The sequence below is a fragment of the Ranitomeya imitator genome, chromosome 3, assembly GCF_032444005.1.
Source record: "Ranitomeya imitator isolate aRanImi1 chromosome 3, aRanImi1.pri, whole genome shotgun sequence".
Taxonomy (NCBI): Eukaryota; Metazoa; Chordata; class Amphibia; order Anura; family Dendrobatidae; genus Ranitomeya; species Ranitomeya imitator.
Genome location: NC_091284.1, coordinates 249,945,732 through 249,966,139, shown reverse-complemented (window position 1 = coordinate 249,966,139; position 20,408 = coordinate 249,945,732). Strand labels below are relative to the sequence as shown.

At 42.6% G+C, this 20,408-nt stretch overlaps 1 protein-coding gene across 1 annotated transcript; it reads right to left on the bottom strand.

Moving 5' to 3' along the window:
* Positions 1 to 213: 213 nt before the first annotated feature.
* Positions 214 to 18,966, bottom strand: LOC138672031 (gastricsin-like). Its single transcript, XM_069760114.1, has 9 exons — positions 18,744 to 18,966; positions 15,561 to 15,714; positions 15,365 to 15,482; positions 7,124 to 7,242; positions 6,781 to 6,980; positions 6,563 to 6,670; positions 5,514 to 5,661; positions 2,016 to 2,114; positions 214 to 727 (listed from the first exon to the last, which is right to left on the bottom strand). The coding sequence occupies exons 1-9, from the start codon at positions 18,797 to 18,799 to the stop codon at positions 575 to 577; spliced, it is 1,155 nt and encodes a 384-aa protein (XP_069616215.1). The 5' UTR covers positions 18,800 to 18,966; the 3' UTR covers positions 214 to 574.
* Positions 18,967 to 20,408: the final 1,442 nt, after the last annotated feature.

The following is a 20,408-nucleotide window of genomic DNA, read 5'->3' as shown; positions in this document are numbered from 1 at the left end:
GTGTAGTTTTTGTAAAATCTCTGATCTTTCAGTAGAATATTATCACAAGAAGACTGGTAAACCTGCTGCCAGGTAGTCCATGCACGTCCCCACCTCTGGCAGCTTCCTGCCTATGTACACAAAGCTGCCAATCAGTGCTGTGGGGGTTATACAGAGCTCAGCATTCAGAGAACTGCCAGATCTGCAACAGATAAAACAATTTTAACCAAAACTGTAGCACCCAGTATTGTTATTGATACATCGCTGGAATCAGGGTCTCTGTCCCTACATCATGCTGCTCTCCAATAGGCAAAAACCTGAGACAGATGACCTTAAACGTTAATTATTATCTATAGGGGTTTCTGCAAACTCTATTCAGATTAGCAGGATTATTCCAGACAAATTATCAAGAAATGTACAGTTTGTGAACAGACCCTTATTGGACTTCTGTTAGTGAGCAGAAATTGGACAGATAAGATAGATTTCAGAACATATTTCAATAAAGCAATTTATTTGCATTCATGGCTTTGGTAAAAGTTGTTGACAGATTGAAACGTTTGGGTCTTCAACTGAAGGATGTCAGTTCCTGGCGCTTTTATGCTGCCTGAGCAAAGCCCACCCTATTGTTGCTCATGTCGTAGACAGAGTAGTACTGCCGCAGGAATACATCTCCCAAGATCCACAGGGGCTGACCGTTCTGAGATGGCAGGTAGGTTTCCTCAAAGTCAACGGTACAATAACCATTATACTAGACGGGGAAAAAAGACAGAAAATGTTCTGCATTAGTCCTCCACTTGTGGCGACATGAGTGAATGAAGCTGGCCATGCACTATAAGGACAAAGCGTACATGTGGATGGCCAGATACCAATGACCTACTGGGACACCATTAATGGTACATTTCATTGTAAAGAACCAAAGTTGGTTTCTACTTATCTGCGAGTTTAGTACGAGCATGATTTACCTCATAATCTATCACTAAAATGTTCTTAGCAATTTTAAACCGTTCTAGTACCCAGCAGAAACACCTAATTTTTCATTCTTCAAACAACTGGGCTCCCTGTAATACCTCTTGTGACACATGTTCTACCTCTCTTTTCCCAGATTTCTATTCCCTGAATAGGAATGCATTCTTTAAAGTGATAATTATGCAAATTAATTGTAACGACAGTCCTCCTAAACTTCAATCCTCACGTCCCCCAACAGGTCGTGTTCTCAGGATTCCCTTAGTATTGGACAGATGGTGGAGGCATCATCAAGGCATCAGGAATTCTCTCACCCTTGTGATAATATGGAAATCCTGAAAATATCACCTGTGGGGGGCCGTGAGGACTGGAGTTTGGGAAACTCTGTTCTAAAGCTACAAAAGCCCGACTTCCATCATGTTAATTAGCATCTGCTCCAGTAGACAGGCCTAAAACTAGCAGTAAGGAGTTTGCACCCCTTAGGGCTCATTCACACGTCCAATTTTCTCCATGGTTTCCAAGGATAACACTCATATCTATAATATTCTAAAAGGGCAGTGCACAAGTCCGATTTTTTATTTTTTTTTCCACAGACTGAATGGTTCATGGAAAATATCGTCGAAAAGTCGGATTTTGATCCGACACTCAGATCAAAATCGGCAATGCAAGTCTATAGGTTCATGAAAAAAAAATCATTCTTGTAGCTAAGTATGTAAAATAGGTTTGACCCTGGCTGCAGCCAAAAAATGTTCTTGGCGTGTAATAATATTTTTCTGGGTCAAGGTAACTAAAAATTGCCCATCAAGGCTCCTGTGGGATAAAACTTGTGAAGTGTTGGAATAACTATGCATTGCGAATGTGGCATTTAAAGCCCTCTTCAAAGGGGGATGAGAGGAGATGTTTATGGCCTTGGAATAAGGAGTTTAGTATTTTTGGGTAGGTATGAAAATATTCTTAATTTGCACATGTGGATGTGGATTGGCCTTAGGTCATTTATTTGTTGGGTACATTGATGTATAGAGGCGCCACAGACAGAATATCCGTATAATATATATGTACAATTGACAATTTACCTCGCTTATGTATCCGGAGGGTGGAATAGAAAACTGGTTTCCATTGATGGTGAAGCTGATAGATGGCAGGTTTTGCACATTGTTACAGTTAACCAGGAACTGAGAAGGACAGATATGAGAGATTTGAAGTCAATGTTGTAACCATAAAATATATTTTTTAGGAATATGAACACATTTGACTTGGACAAAAATATATTTGAATATGCTAGTGATTACCTTAAAGGGATTACCTAACCATAGTATAGGAAATAATTTGGTGGTCCTCATCACTGGGACTTGCACCAATCGGCTTAATGAGGAATTTGTATCCCTGTTACAAAATATAGCGGCAGATCGGCACATCTGAGAGCTGCTCCCTTCATTCTCTATGGGGCTGCTGAAAAAAACATGTTCAGCTCTGCAGCCCCATACGGAAGGAATGGGGCAGCAGTTGAGCATGTGCACTACAACTGCAGTGTTACAGGGATAAAACTTCTCCAATCTGCCAATTGGTGCAGGTTCCAAATGTCGGACCCCCACTGATCAAACAACGTTTTCACTGGACAACCCCTTCAAGTAAAAATGTTTGCACTCCGCTTCTTGCTTCGACAGATATTGTGCACACGTCATATTGTGACCAATGGAACAGGTGCACCATACCTAATAGGGTGCAGAAGACCAGGCAAGGACCAACTGGCGCCACATCGGCAGATGCAGATATAAGAGGCACTGGATAACTTCTTAAGAAGGGTGATCTCACAAATAAAGTACATTTTAATTAATTGATCTCGAAACAATAAGTTTCACAATGGGATGTGTTTAAAAAATGTTCCTGTGCCGAAATAACCTTATAAATATGCACCTGTTATGTACTGTGTAATCATTGTGTCTGATCTTACAGAGCTTCTCCAGTTGATGGTTGGCACATACCAGCGCTCCTGGCCAGGGATAAGTTACTTGTGATAAGTGAGTATTCAGACAGAACAGCAGAGGCTCATGGCTGCTATTTTCTGAAGTAACACATTTCCCTGCCTGAGGTATCACAGGAGTGAGTATCTCTGAGCTCATCATTACTCAAGTCAGTGATGTAGGAGCTCCAGTGGACCCTGACCTTATATGACACCGATTTATGATCAGCTTAGAGAACTGTTGACAGAAACACTCACTCCTTTGATATAAGAGACAGGGAAATCTGTTACATCAGAACATAGCAGCTGTGAACTCCTGCTGTTTTGTCTGTATACTCAGTTATCATGACTGACTTATGCTTCTTTCCCCCTGGCCAGGAGCTCTGGTATGTGCCAACCATCAACTGGAGCAGCTCTGTATGATCAGACACAAGCATTGCACAGTACCTAGAAGGAGCACATTTATCAGATTACCTCAGCCCAGGTAAATACATTTTTACACATTAAGTTATGGAGCTTATTATAGCTTCAATATCTATTACTTAAAATGTACTTTGTTCATGGGAAAACCCTTTTAAGGACTGTTTATCCTGTCTGTGGACTGATGTCATGTATATTTTCAGAATCACTAGATGTCTTCAAGATTTTGTAGATGCATCAATCTTGACATTTTAACCCCTTCACGACATATGACTTACAGTTACGTGATATGTCGTGTACCCCCACTTTGATGCAGGCTTGCACACCGGGCCCACATATTTCCTGGCAGATGATGGCTGATTGAATCAGCCATCATGTGCTTTTAACAGCTCCGCTCCACCCATAGCTATTAACTTGTTAAATTACGCTCACAATGTCTGACAGTGACATTTTTACGTGCCAGCAAAGGGGCGCATCATTCTGGCGAGATCGTGATGCTCTGCTATGTACAGCACAAGGCACAAGCAATCATAGATTAACAATTTCCAGTCCCCTAAGGGGACTATTAAATGCAGTAAAACGTTTTAAAAATTGAAAAATATAAATAGAACACAAAAGTTCAAATCAACCCCCTTTTGCCCCATTAAAGGTAAAACAAAAGCATATTTGGTATTGTTACGTTCATAAAAGTCTAATCTATCAAAGTATAAAGTACATTAATCTGATAGGTAAATGGCATAATGAGAAAAAATCATTATGTCAGAATAACGTTTTTTTAGCCTCCTAAACGTTGCAATAAAATGCAATAAGTGGCGATCAAAAAATAACACCTCACACAGCCCCATATCATGAAAATTTAAAGCAGTATGGGTATGGCAGCACAAGCAAAGGTTTTTTTGTTTTGTTTTTTTTTTGTGCAAATTTCCAAACTTTTTTTCACCACTTCAAAAAAAAACTATACATGTTCGATATATGAGTAAGGCCCCTTTCACACATCAGTTTTTTGCCGTCGGTCACAATCCATTGGCTTGAGGGATCCGTAGCAGATTGTGAAAAACTGATGCGACAGATTCGTTTTTTCGACGAATCCGACTAGCGGATCTGGCTAATTGGATCCTAAATAAATCGAAGCATGCTCAGTTGAGAAAAACATCATTTGACGGATCTTAGCCCATAGGCAGGTACGGACTGGGACTGAAATTCAGCCCTGGCATTTGAAATCATACAGGCCCATGCTGTCCCTGTCTTCAAGCACCAGATGGAATATATTACTAATATTTCCCTGGATGGAGTTAAGTAAGATTTACTACAAGACCAATATACTAATGTTACCCGTGGCCTGCTAGGGTAAGTGATGGGAGTCAGCGACTTTGTGCTCCATCACAATTCTTAACAGTATGGGTGTCTTGAGAACATTGATACTGTTAACAATGTTGCAGACAAGGCAGCCCACAACCAGACAGGCCCTTCTGGCATTTGCCAGAATTGCCAAATGGCCAGTCCAGCCCTGCCCATAGGCTTCCAGTCGAGCAAACAACGGACGGCGATCGATCCATAGGTGTCCGTTTTTTTTTACTTACACAAAAAACGTTACTTTGTCCATTGTCTGCGGCCGCCGGACAAACAATTTTCGCCGGACCCGGCGAACGACGGATGAAACGTGAGGCCATCCGTCGCTAATTCAAGTCTATGAGAAAAAAACGGATCCGGAGGCATCAGTCGCTGGATTCATTTTTTTTCAAAATTCGACGGATTGTGACTGATGGCAAAAAACTGTTGTGTGAACGGGGCCTAATCGTACTGACCTGGAAAATCATATTGCCAGCCCAGTTTTATCGTATAGTGAACAGAGTAAATTTAAACAAAAATGTGAAATTGCACTTTCTTTACAATTTCAACACACTTGGACTTTTTCCCACTTTCCAGTGCATCACATGATAAAATAAGTTACATTTTTTTCTCACTTAGCTTCGTTTTACAACTTTTTACATTTTTACTGGGTAAAGTAGTGTTGCAGACTTGCCCTATCCTGATTGTCAAAAGCTATAGAAATCTTGTGGAACTAACAATGCATTACCGTTAGAAGAATCCCATCAGAAGCAATGGGGATGGCAGATAAAAGTGCACATATTTCAGATTTCTATTTTTTTTTTACAGTAGGATTGAAGTAAGTACATTTATTCAAGCTTACCTGCCCATTCTGGCCCTGCTGGGCGCCGAGGTCTTGGAGCAGAGTGCCCATATACTCCTGGGGAATGGTCAGTGGTGACGTTCCGGTATCCACAATAGCCTGACAGCCATTACTGCACCATCCTGTTGCTTGTCCATTGACTGCAAACCTGTAAGGAATAAGGGTTAAGACTTTCCACAATTCTCCATACCCCATGACTCATTAACCCTGCATATGCATGAATCTCTGCAAATCGACGGTAAGTGTATTTTGAAATCTAAGGTCTCATTCAGACATCAGTGATTTTTCTGGGACGCAAATAAAGGACTGATTTTCGTCAGTGTGTCAGGTTTTTATTACTATCAGTATATTTTCACTTCTCAGAAAATAATAATAAATTCATACAAAACATGGATTTTTCTTGGACCCGCAGGCTTGTACGGGTAATTTTGACCACATTCTCCCCAGTGACAGATGTTACTATTGGGCTGCCCCCATACACATTTGGTTGTTAGCCAAACCCACTAAAGTCCACCACATTGACCTTAATTTATGTAATGGTGCTTTTCTTATTGACGACTTGTGGCATTAAACGACTGCCAGTAAATGTTTGCCCATTGGTGTTTATTTAATAGTCTGTTGACACAGGCAGTCTGTGCTTCACATAAGCAGCCATTGCTCTCAGCAGCACAGGTCCTGTTTACACAAGACGATGTGCTGTCGAGAACGATGAACTTTTGTGGAAACCAAGATTATTTCACCCGTTGATCAAGTGTTTAACTCGTTTGACAGGTGATCGCCAGCCTGTTTACACTTTGCGATTATCATGAAATTCTCATTTACGATAATCACGGCGTGTAAATAGATCTTGAAGGGGAATAATAAAAATTCGGAGTTATCCCTTATCCATAGGACAGGGGATATCTTCCTGATCACTGGGTGATGACTGCTGGACCCTCATCGATCAAGAGAATCGAGGATCTGAAGAGCACTCGGCAGCTCCGTTTTTAATGGGACCGCCAAGTGCTGCTCCCGGCTGGTCTTCGGTGCTTCCTACATTAATGACTTACTCATCAATTCCAATTTGCCAGTAAACTTGTTGAGTAACGGGAGCCCAAAGAATCTGTCCAGAATATAAGCTGTTATCCACTCCACCAAAGATCACCTCTCCAGACTGACTACACGAAAATAAAAGCAAATTATCATTATTGCTCAAATCTCACAGTTCCGTTGACTCTTTTGCATTTTGGTAAGCACATTTACAATCTTGCGTCTTGTTTTTATTTACCTGCTCATGTAGACACTAAACATAGGGTAGTTGAGCAAGTTCTGCTGCAGCATTCCTTGCATGGCTGTAGTTGCGCCCCCTGCAGACATGGCAGGGTATGCCATTCCAAAGATCCCATCAAATTTAGAGTAGTAGAAACTGCTGCCACTCTCTGAATAGGTCAGTCCAAACTCCTGGTTAGTGATGGTTAGTCCTTGAACCTGTATGAGAGGAACTTGTATTAGAGCGTTACAGAATTATCACAATATATGCCACATTTACAGTAAGACCAAATCTAGCACTAAATATAATAAACTGTTAGCCACATAAAGTAAGTCATTAAAATCAATCTTAGTTTACTTACAGAAACGGTGTCATAGCCAAATACACCGCTGACACTGCCACTGCCGTAAGACATGGTGAACTGTTGTCCATTGGATGTGTAGGTAGAGGACTGGCTGGGGTTAAATACATTGTGATTGCCTGTATATAAAAAAATGAAATTAATTATACAATTTTAAAACATTTCAGAAAAATGCAGTTTTATGGAAAGGATGGACTCGTGTAAAGGGGTTTTCCTTTCTCAGTTGTGTCCCTAGATGCAGCTTGCTGTAAAAAAATGTTTTAAGGCATTTTTATTACTTACTGCAAAATCAAAAGTTTACATACACTAAGATTACTATGCCTTTAAACAATCCTGGACTGCCCATATGATGTCATGTGTTTGGAAGCTTCTGTTTTTGACAACATCTGATTTAATTAGAGACACACCTGTGGATGTATTTTAATGCACACCTGAAACACACTGCTTCTTCATGTAGCATCATGGGAAAGTCTCAAGAAATCAGCCAAGATATCAGGAAGAGAATTGTGGTCTAGCACAAGTCTGGCTCATCCTTTGGTACATTTCAAAATATCTGAAGATGGGCAGAAATGGGTCTTCCAAATGGACAATGACCCGAAACATACTGCCAAAATGATAACAAAGTGGCTAAAGGGGATAACAAAGTAAATGTTTTAGAGTGGCCATCACCAAGCCCTGATCTCAATCTTATTGAAAATTTATGGGCAAAGCTGAAAAAGCAGGTGCGAGCAAAGCGACCTACAAACCTGGATCAGTTACAATGGGCCCAAATTCCGACCAACTATTGAGAATCCTGTGGAAGGTTTATTCTGATTTCATGTCAGATATTGAGAAAAACATGCATATGTGTCTTTTTGTTTAGTGTATGTAAACTTCTGGTTTCAACTGTAGCTTTTTCAAGGACAAGTCCAACAATATGTTTACATGGCCAGTCTGTTCCTCCGTTACTGAGACGTCAATGTTTGAATAATTGTGCAAATAACGCTGAAGTGTTGTTATAGATCCGAAGCCTCTGCCAGCTCCATTCACCACCCAGCGCCACCTCCTCCTGCTTGACTGACAGCTCCTTCGTTATACAACTTAGATACCATCTGTCAATTAGGAGGAAGCGGCGCTGGGCATTGTATAGCGCTGGAGTGACAGAAGCTTTAGATCTACCATAGTCCTTCAGCTTTGCATATAAATTAAAATGAAAATGTTGACAGGCCATGTAAAGGCATTGCTGGACTTTGCAAGAGTTACATGCGCATATAAGTAGTTTGATTGTGGGGAGGGGAGAAATCCTGCTGACAGATTCACTTTGCAGTTGTAAAAACAATCAATTTTGCAATTTATTTGTTATTAAAAATTATCTTCTCTTAAAGGAGATATCTGGGACTTTGCAAAAAAAAAATGTGTCTATGCACTAACAGGAAGGTAACTGCAATTTACTTGCCTGTTGTGCACGGCGCCGTACTTCCCCGGAACAGAGCGGTCACAGATACTCCAGCCTCTGCTGGCGTCACATACTCAGAACCGAGGCTTCTTTTCCGGTTCGCTCTGTCGACAGGGCAGGACTTTCCAGGTCGTTCTGACTGACATCCAGATGCCTGTTCCCTAACTGGGGAAGCCAGCTGTCAATCACAAGGACCTCTGAAGTTCTGTCCCATCACACAGGAGTGGTCTGTGACCACTCTGTGCTGGAGAAGAATGGCGCCGTGCACAACAGCCAGATAAGTTGCAATTTCCTGCCAAGAATGCCAAGAGTGTGCAAAGCAGTCATCAAAGTAAAAGGTGGCTACTTTGAAGAACCTAGACTATAAGACATATTTTCAGTTGTTTCACACTTTTTTGTTAAGTATATAATTCCACATGTGTTAATTCATAGTTTTGATGCCTTCAGTGTGAATGTACAATTTTCATAGTCATGAAAATACAGAAAAATCTTTAAATGAGAAGGTGTGTACAAACTTTTGGTCTGTACTGTATGTGGCACTAGCGTTCCAGTCCTCTTCTTGTCCGAAGATGCAATTTGCCTATTTAAATTCCCAGAGGAGCATTGCATGACCTATGAGTCTCCTCCTTACAACAGTTTGGCACTGTACTCAAGAAGAAATGTTACTCCTTAGACCCCATGTCGGAGGCCTCTCACATAGGCCAAGTCAGGTTTCTTGCTCTGTACTGATGACAAGAAAACACCCCAAAACATGTATCTGAAAATGGAGTTTCTTGTTTGGGTTCTTATCCTAAATTATGTGGCAAAGCTTATGAAAGGGTCGACATTCATTCTAGGCTTACTACATCCAATATGTTTCACTAGCGTTTAAGTCCTCCTCCTCTCTGAAGAGGATATTTGCACATGAAAGAATAGAGACACATATGCTATCATTCACAATGTTACCTGCCTAAGAGGCAGCATGGAGCAGCACATTGGAAAGTTATTAGGGATTGTAGAATATTTAAGGGAACCTGTCACCCCGCCCCCCAAGGCATTTTTAACTAAAAGAGCCACCTTGTGCAGCACTAATGCTGCATTCTGTCAAGGTGGCTCTTTTAGTTCGGGTTCCTGCAAACGCTGAAATAATCAATTTTATAATTTGTCCCAGATACCTTGAATTAGACCTGGGGGCATGTATTTTCCCCCGGACAGAAACGCCTCCCAGCAGTCACCCAATACTCTGTGCGCAGGGCGCCGCCTCCTCTGCCTTCATTAATGTCCCACTGAGACTCCCGGATTTACCGCCTTGTCAGTGACCACCGCGGTGCATCCCTCGCTTCCCAGACGACCTTCCGCGGTCGGAGCAGCAGCCGCAACAGCGACCACTTTGAGGAAGTCAACACGCAGCAGTATACTAGAGATGAACAGATCTTTTGAAATTCCAATTCGCCAACTTTCCTGAATTTTCCCCCAGAATTTAATTTGAAACAAATACATTTGCACTTATCTCAATACTAGAAAGATTGGAATTGTTTGTAAAATACACATGTGGGAAAGGGGAGGAACAGAAAGAATAGAATAAGAACTTACACTTTACAGGACAGCGAGAAAGAGGACACCGCTGACTATAAGAGCTTGCACTTTACAGGAGAGAATGAGAAGACCCAGCTGACCATAGCGCTTTACCCTCTACAGGAGAGGAGAGAGTGAGAGGGTCCATCTGACCATAAGTAAATAACAAGTGACTGGCACACTCCGGACGTGTTGTGATGCAAAAGAGGGGGTTTATTATATATACAGTAAACACAAACGTTTCGGTCGTAACTGGACCTTCATCAGTGTGCTAGATTACTAGTATGTTGGAGGAGCCCCACAAGTTAGAACTAAGATGCATCGGAAGCCTGAAGCTATATAGAATTCAGGTCGTAGAAGCAGTACATAGACGCAGGGGAGTATGTCCCAGGTGGTGCTATCAGAGGAAAGCCTGAAGCTATATAGATCCCAGGTTGTAGAAGCAATTTGCTGATGCAGGGTAGTGTGTCACAGGTGACACTATCCAGTAAATATGAAGCCACGCGGTGTCACCGCTGTTAAGGGCTAAGAGGGAAGTGCACGCTATCAGCCTGATGAATGGAGGGAGCACGCAGTGTCCACTGCAAGTGCAGGCTCTTAGCACTGGACACTTGCAGTGGACACTGCGTGCTCCCTCCATTCATCAGGCTGATAGCGTGCACTTCCCTCTTAGCCCTTAACAGCGGTGACACCGCGTGGCTTCATATTTACTGGATAGTGTCACCTGTGACACACTACCCTGCATCAGCAAATTGCTTCTACAACCTGGGATCTATATAGCTTCAGGCTTTCCTCTGATAGCACCACCTGGGACATACTCCCCTGCGTCTATGTACTGCTTCTACGACCTGAATTCTATATAGCTTCAGGCTTCCGATGCATCTTAGTTCTAACTTGTGGGGCTCCTCCAACATACTAGTAATCTAGCACACTGATGAAGGTCCAGTTACGACCGAAACGTTTGTGTTTACTGTATGTATAATAAACCCCCTATTTTGCATCACAACACGTCCGGAGTGTGCCAGTCACTTGTTATTTACACATTGAGGCTTGGGAACCTATGACCGTGCACCTCCTCCCTTCGGCTGTGCTGAACATTTTCTATATCATCTGACCATAAGAGCTTACACTGTACAAGAGCTAGAGAGGACCCTGCTGACCATAAGAGATTACGCTCTACAAGAGTTAGAGAGGACCCTGCTGACCATAGAGCTTACACTCTGCAGGAGAGAGTGAGAGGGTCCATCTGACCATACGAGCTTACACTGTACAAGAGCTAGAGAGGACCCTGTTGACTATAAGAGATTACGCTCTACAAGAGATAGAGAGCACCCTGCTGACCATAGAGTTTACACTCTGCAGGAGAGAGTGAGAGGGTCCATCTGACCATAGGAGCTTACACTGTACAAGAGCTAGAGAGGACCCTGCTGACTATAAGAGATTACACTCTACAAGAGATATAGAGGACACTGCTGACCATTAGAGATTACGCTCTACAAGAGATACTATATAGAGGACCCTGCTGACCATTAGAGATTACGCTTTACAAGAGATAGCGAGGCCCCTGCTGACCATTAGAGATTACGCTCTACAAGAGATAGAGAGGCCCCTGCTGACCATTAGAGATTACGCTCTACAAGAGATAAGAGAGGACCCTGCTGACCATTAGAGATTACGCTCTACAAGAGATAGAGAGGACCCTGCTGACCATTAGAGCTTAAGGTACTGTCACACTAGACGATATCGCTAGCGATCCGTGACGTTGCAGCGTCCTCGCTAGTGATATCGTCCAGTGTGACAGGCAGCAGCGATCAGGCCCCTGCTGTGCTGTCGCTGGTCGGGGAAGAAAGTCCAGAACTTTATTTCGTCGCTAGACTCCCCGTAGACATCGCTGAATCGGCGTGTGTGACACCGATTCAGCGATGTCTTCGCTGGTAACCAGGGTAAACATCGGGTAACTAAGCGCAGGGCCGCGCTTAGTAACCCGATGTTTACCCTGGTTACCATCCTAAAAGTAAAAAAACAAACACTACATACTTACCTACAGCCGTCTGTCCTCCAGCGCTGTGCTCTGCTCTCCTCCTGCTCTGGCTGTGAGCGTCGGTCAGCCGGAATGCAGAGCGGTGACGTCACCGCTCTGCTTTCTGGCTGCCCGGCGCTCACAGCCAGACCAGAGAAGCAGAGCGCCGAGGACAGACGGCTGTAGGTAAGTATGTAGCGTTTGTTTTTTTACTTTTTAGGATGGTAACCAGGGTAAACATCGGGTTACTAAGCGCGGCCCTGCGCTTAGTTACCCGATGTTTACCCTGGTTACCGGGGACCTCGGGATCGTTGGTCGCTGGAGAGCTGTCTGTGTGACAGCTCTCCAGCGACCAAACAGCGACGCTGCAGCGATCCGGATCGTTGTCGGTATCGCTGCAGCGTCGCTATGTGTGACGGTACCTTTACACTCTACAGGAGAGGAGAGAGTGAGAGGGTCCATTTGACCATAGGAGCTTACACTCTACAGGAGAGAATGAGAGGACCCTGCTGACCATGCTTGTTATTTACTGCTGCTATAGAACTTTGCACTTCCTGATTTTGTACTGCCCTCTTGTGTCCATTTGTAATACTTTCATCTAGGCTGTTTTCTTTGCCAGTAATTTATATTGTAGTATCAATTTGACCTGTTAGGTTTACATATCGTTATGTTTTCCCTCCAGTGATGTTGTCTTTTCCCCCATTCATGTGACCTAATGTTGGTATTTCCTTATATGAAATAAAGATTTTGTTGTATCCGTTATTTGCATAGTCATATTTACCTAGTGTTGTTTCTTAAGGGGAAATTCTTAAAGGCCCCTTCACATTAAGCGACGCTGCAGCGATACTGACAACGATCCGGATCGCTGCAGCGTCGCTGTTTGGTCGCTGGAGAGCTGTCACACAGACCGCTCTCCAGCGACCAACGATGCCGGTAACCAGGGTAAACATCGGGTAACTAAGCGCAGGGCCGCGCTTAGTAACCCGATGTTTACCCTGGTTACCATCCTAAAAGTAAAAAAAACAAACAGTACATACTTACCTAACGCTGTCTGTCCTCCAGCGCTGTGCTCTGCACTCCTCCTGCACTGTCTGTGAGCACAGCGGCCGGAAAGCAGAGCGGTGACGTCACCGCTCTGCTTTTCGGCTGACCGACGCTCACAGCCAGAGCAGGAGGAGTGCAGAGCACAGCGCTGGAGGACAGACAGCGTTAGGTAAGTATGTACTGTTTGTTTTTTTTACTTTTAGGATGGTAACCAGGGTAAACATCGGGTTACTAAGCGCGGCCCTGCGTTTAGTTACCCGATGTTTACCCTGGTTACCAGTGAAGACATCGCTGGATCGGTGTCACACACACCGATCCAGCGATGTCCACGGGAGATCCAGCGACGAAATAAAGTTCTGGACTTTCTTCAGCGACCAACGATCTCCCAGCAGGGGCCTGATCGTTGGTCGCTGTCACACATAACGATTTTATTAACGATATCGTTGCTACGTCACAAAAAGCAACGATATCGTTAACAATATCGTTATGTGTGAAGGTACCTTAAGTTATTAAATTGCTTCTGCAAGTTAGCATGAATATAAGCAAGTCTGTGATTTATTTGCTTTTTTCTATTTGCTTTATTTTCTATTATTCTCCAAAAAAAAATTTTTCTTACATAGTGTACAACTGGTTTCTATGAAGCTCGGCCACCAGAGCCTAACTGAGTGTGCTCAGTATTAGTGCCCATTGATTTCTATACAGCAGTTAATTGCTCACCTCCCTCCTCCTGTCTCTCAGCTTGTGACAAGCTGCTGTTATAAGTCTTGCAAAATCATCAGCCCCAGCATTGGCTGCTCCAACAGCAGTTTTACTAATTAATTAACTTTCCTGAGCGGTGTGCTTGTTCAAATGCTCTGTTAGCTATATATATATTGTAAATTTAGTGATAGCAGTGTAGACTAAGAGCAAATCATTAATAGTTTAATGTGTTACAACAGAACTTGTGCTGGGCTGTATAGTCCTACTAACATAATTATCACCAGAACAGTCACTCAAGGAGGAGAACCTGCCAGAAACAAGGAAGTAAAGAGACTGAAGAGCTGTGTGCTGCTCAAGAGACAACTTGAGAATACCCCTTTATTGTAGGCTCATAAGAACTAGACACTTGTTATGAAGGGGTTGAATAATTCTGAGACTGGTTGCAGCTGTATATAGCGTGATATTGTTTGCCAGTATGCCTCATGAAGTCAATCCCTTTTTTATATAAATCCAGTCAAGCAATCAGCTCTTTGGCTAGTCGGATTCACACGACTAAGTTTGTAAACTGTCTGTGTACAGACCACCATATACTGGCCGGCCATGGGTCTCCTGACCCAAAGTCAGCATCCTCATAAAAGCCTATGGAGCTGCTGTGTTCAAATTATAAGGCCCATGGCCAGTCCAGAAATCACAGTCCATATGTGGAATGTGAAACTGGGATGTTACTGGTCTAGCTTCCATACCCAGCAATTAGTTTTATTACATGTCAAGCATTCACATAATTGGTCAACCACATAATACAAAGGCAGATTGGGTCAGTCAGAGTGAGAGCCACCCTTTGGCTCACGAGACAGGAGATTCTTACATGACCTCCTCTATGATGTCCATGTCCCCAGTAAGGCACATGTGAAGTGTAACGGGGTCTACCAAGCTGGGGTACCTCTTTCAGTTCCACCCCGTGTTTCAGGAGGTCCACTCTGCTTTGTCTGGAGTCTGAATGAAGGACGCTGGCTGGAATTGCTTGGTTACATGGGCGCATATAAAAGATCACTGCTTCTCCACGTATTTCCAGTCTGACAACACTTTACTCACAGGACACAGAATATATCACACAGATACAGAGGGCAGGCCAATAGAAAAGCAGCAGGCCAGACATACATTACAATAGCCGCAGATGGCCGGAGCCCGCCGATATTTACTGTGGGAATTACAAAGGTGGGGGGGCGGACAAAAGGGGAATATCGTGTCCTCTCTGCCCAGGGGCGCAGCCTGTGGGATGATGCATTAGGGACATGCATCTCACATGGAACCTATTATACATACATATAACTGCACAACATATTTTGGGTGCTGAGTGGTTCCGTAACACGTAACATGAAGGATTAGTCTTCATGAGACAATCAGTTGAATTATTATCTACTAATTCTACTTAAACTGCTTCAAAATCAAACATCTCTGTACCATTGGATTAGTATATGATAATTCTCACCGCAAGCTTCACTTTGACAGGATGCTGATGGAACCCAAAGGTTGGAAGATCCCGTGTCAAAAAGAACCAAGAAGTTTTGGGGTGGTGTTCCTATGCTTATTTGTCCATAATAATATGTCTAAAATCAAAAGAAGTATTAATTTTAATGTATATATTTCAGTTAAAAGCATTCTTATGTATGACAATTTCAACTTACATCCATGTACATGGGTTCATAGGCTACCGCAAAATCAAAGTTTTGATTGAAGTATTTAAGTGCAGGGTCTCTTTTGTGCGTCTTCATGTATGAGTCCAGAATTCCTTTGTCTCGCATGGTTTCCCTGGCAGACTTGTATCTTTGTAGAGGGACTCTAAAACACAAGTTGAGATTTTAGCAATTTCACTTCATCATCACAGTTGCCACCTTGGCAGTATATTCCAGTATTCGTCTTTCCAACCCCTTTCCATACTCACCGATTTCTTAAATAATGTAATTACATTTTAGCTGTAGTGCTTCTGGGAAAATGTGGCTTTTTGTTACTTGATCGGCAAGCTCAAATTGCTAACGACAGTAAGTTTAGACTTAGCAGTACAAGCTTGTTATTATAACACACTCAAAATTTTGGAATTTTAAGGAGGTGGAGGATTTTATTGGATTTAATTTACAATTTGCGTTGTCTCTTGTTGGTTTCTGAATATCAAAATACTAGGGAAAGTGGTTCTGGGCCTGTAGAAACAATCCAGCAATGCACTTAGCGACTTTTCAATATTGACTTCTGAAAAATGGAACATTTTGGTGTGAAATGCTGCCAAATTTGTATTTACAGAACTATGCCCCTCTCCCCCACCTATTTTGGCTAGCGACACCAGAATAAGGCTATGTGCACACATGGGAAGGGGGCTGCGGGTTCTCCCGCGGGTTTTCCCGCAGTGGATTTGATAAATCTGCAGGGAAAACCTGCTGCGGTTATCCCTGCAGATTTATCACGTTTTGTCCTGCGGGTTCCGCTGCGGGATTTACTCCTACTATTGATGCTGCATATGCAGCAATATGCAGCATCAATAGTAATGTTAAAAATAATAAAATAATGATATACTCACCCTCTGACGTCTCCTCGGCGCTGCAGGCGGCGGTCCGGTTCCAAAGATGCTGTGTGAGAAGGACCTTCGTGACGTCACGGTCATGTGACCGCGACATCAACGCAGGTCCTGCTCGCATAGCAAACCTGAGACCGGACGGCCACGTGCAGCGCTGAGAGGTGAGTATAGCATTATTTTTAATTTTAATTCTTTTTTTTTTACACAAATATGGTTGCCGGGGCCTAGAGGAGAGTCTCCTCTCCTCCACCCCGGGTACCACCCGCACATTATCCGCTTACTTCCCGCATGGTGGGCACAGCCCCATGCGGGAAGTAAGCGGATCAATGCATTCCTATGGGTGCAGAATCGCCGCGATTCTGCACAAAGAAGTGACATGCTGCGGGTTGTAAACCGCTGCGTTCCCGCGCGGTTTTTCCCGCAGCATGTGCACAGCGGTTTGCGGTTTCCATAGGGTTTACATGTTACTGTAAACGCAATGGAAACTGCTGCGGACCCGCAGCTGCAAAATCGCCGCGGTTCCGCGGTAAAACCCGCAAAGTGTGAACATGACCTTAATCTCTAGACTCTGGAGCTCAGCATCATGGGAATGAAGAAGGTTGGAGGAACCCTGCTTTCTGGAAGGTTTCTGTGACACTCTGGAGATTTGCCAACTCTTCCAGGGGTCCTGTCAGATTTACCTTTATCTAGGAGCATCATTTATGGAAAATTTGGCAAGTATGTCTAATATACAGGGCACATATGTCCAGATATACAGTATAAAGACACATAGGTAGAATGGCTTCTGAGATTACGAACCTTCTTCGAACTGTTTACTCCCTTGGGCTACTCGGGTGGTGTAATCTGAAGGGCATGGTACATGAACCCTCTTGGGGTTCATTATTGGTGTAAAGTGCTGCTAGATGAGTGGATGGCTGCAAAATATGCTGCTAAGACCTGAATTTTTATCTAATACATTCACTGATCTACATACTCAGATCCGTTTAAGAGCAGACCATTAACTGCAAATTGTTTTTTTAAAGTCAGATCATCTTCAATATCACTATGAACCTGCTTGTGCTACCCAGTGCAGTTCTTTGCTGGCTCTGAGCGGTCATGGACCACTCCCGCCTGCGATTCTGCAGTTTTCAGTGATGTCACGTCGACAGAACAGCTGCTTGTCTTCATTCTGCACTGTTGAGAGGGCATTACTGTCGAAGCCATGCTGATTGACAGCCGTCTCCCCGCTGTCTGATTGGCAGTCAAGGCCTGTTGACGGAGCAGCCGGAAGAGGAAGAGCTTCTCTGTGGTTGTGAGGTCAAATGAAGCAGCAGAATCACTGGTAGTTCTTAGCCCCATAAAAAAAAATATTTATATAGTCCCAGATAACCCCTTTAATACAAGAGCTTAGTGAGATTTTTCACAGTTGATCTATCCTTTTGTATATGGAAATACAGACACATGTTTCAGCAGTTTTTAGGATATAGAAGATAATTCCATTTGTACCAGATTATATAATCATTCTAGAGTAGCATAAATTAAAAATATGGACTTTTTAAATTTTTTTTGTTACATTTTCCAATCCATTCAAATTACCCTTTAGAGACCAATGACTAATTAAATTTCCCTTTTCTTACTTTTCTTTCATCTACATTTCTTGATCATTTATTAGATTCCGTGGTCTCTACAGAACAGACTCTACTATACTAAGAGGTTCATCCAGAAGTATTTTCTTCATGATACATCCCAATGAAAGTACACATACAATATACAGTAACTGGTACATAGTCACATGTACATTAAAGGAAATCGGTCAGCACAATCCATTCTGTAACTGCTCATATGGTCTTATTGCTCTTTGGAAGATAAAGTCCCCCATAATTTTACTGATGCAATCTGTTGCTTTCTTATTGAAAAATCACTATTTTAACTAATATGCAAATGAGGCTCAAGTGCTCTTTGCAAGTCAAAGCACTTTCAAAGCCACTGCCTCCCCAGCTCTATTCGCCTTCACTGCTTGATTAACAGCTAACTGGCTTGACAATATTGGGAGTGAGTAGTCAGTAGAGCACAGGAAGGTAGGGCTGGGTGGGGAAAAGAACCAGGGAGGCCTAGTCTTTGGAAGTGCTTTGATACACCAAAAGCACTTAAGCCTCATTTGCATATGAATTAGAACAACAATTCAGGGAACATCATATTGCATCAGTAAAGATGTGGATGGCATTATCTTTCTAAAAGCAACATGATCATATACACAGTTTGGTGATGGGTTGGATCATTCTAACAGATTCCTTTAAAAATATATAACATCGCTGTGACTCACCTTACCAGCCCCTCTGCCAATTGGAGGCAGATAAAAGCGAACACCACCCACTTCATGTTCTCTGTCTCTTGTCCCTTTCTCAGAGTGGAGTAGTATCATCTGAAATTCCCCTCTTATAGTATTTTGACAGCCCTATGGTTTCTTTGTTGTTCGCAATTCTACCAATCGTAGTCCTCATCTGGCTGGTTTAGAAATTCCACTCAGGCGTCCAGCTGATAAGAGCGATTTATGTGATAGCATTTGTGGAATAATTGTTGGAAGCCAATAATTGCTGACAACTTCACCTTGAGGTATTTTAGGTACAACCTTGCTAGAGATTAGTGGGACATTTAAGAATAATGCATCCATAGTTGATATCAAGATTGAAATCTATCAATAAAAAATGTTTGAATAGTGATAGCAAAAATTCAACATAAAATATTCGCAAGGCATAGTATTTACCTGTGATTACCAACTGTGCTGGTCAAACCACACTCTCTTTATTTTAGTGTTGTAATAGTTATTTGTAATATATTCCATTAAAGGTAACTTTTTACAATTTATTTTTATAAAGCAGTTCTTGCTGGATGTACATGGCACGATCCATATAACCCATCGACGGTTGCTTATCTATCTCTTTACAAGGACCAATGAACGTTCTATACTCACAAAACGATAATTAATACTATCATTCTGTTACCATAGACTGTCACTTTCTCAGCAGCACATACGGTAACTTGCTTACATAGTGCATGTGCTGCCGACAGCAAAGATTTTAAGTCTGCTTAAAAACTATTGCATCCCACAAACGAGCATTTTGGGTTTTTTTGTTGGGTGTTTGTCAGCCTGTTAGACAGACCAATAGTCAGGTATGATTTCCTACAAATGCCCGTTCCCTAATTTGTGGCTCTCCTAAAAGGGGGTTTAGGTTGACCACCAGACTTCAGCTGTAAAGTAAGTCAGCAAGTGTTCAGTTACCCCTTATGCACCAAAGGAGAGAAAATGAAGCCTTCTGTGGTGGCCATTTAAATCAGTGTTCTGTTTGTTCAATGCATTGAGTCCATTGAGACTAGAGAGAGAGACTCTCTTTTTATAACTTTCTTCTCTGGCTAAGTCATGAAGATACTAAATGGTAGGGTATTTGAAAACAAGGTAAGCCATTTTAACATGTGATTCGTTGTCACATTGTTGTTGTCACATTTTTGGCATAACTCTATAAATATTTGATAATGTACAGTGTGCCCGATCTAAAAGGCTACCTACGACAGACTTGACACTAGGCACTATATCTAGCAGGTGCCTGACTGGTTGCTGGATAAGAGCGTTTGAGGCAGGAGTGGTCATCAGTTGAGAGATGGAATCGGAGATAAAGTTAGGAGACAAAACTTTCATCAAAGAAATAATTGGATCAGACAATAGGAGATTAGGGAAAAGTGAAATCAAACAAGCCGAGGTCAAAGACACAGGGGCAGACAGATCAATGGTACAACCCAGGGGCCCAAAAGGTACAGGGGCCCATTTCCACCTACTAAGCAAGTAGAATTGTGCATTATGATGAGCTAGTAGCCTGCAAAGGGCCTATATACTGTTCTTGCACAGGGGTCCTTTTCTATCTGTGTCCTCGAGTGCAAAGACAATATAAATTATGAAACAAATGATGTGGTGATAAAGCCGGGTCAGGAACAG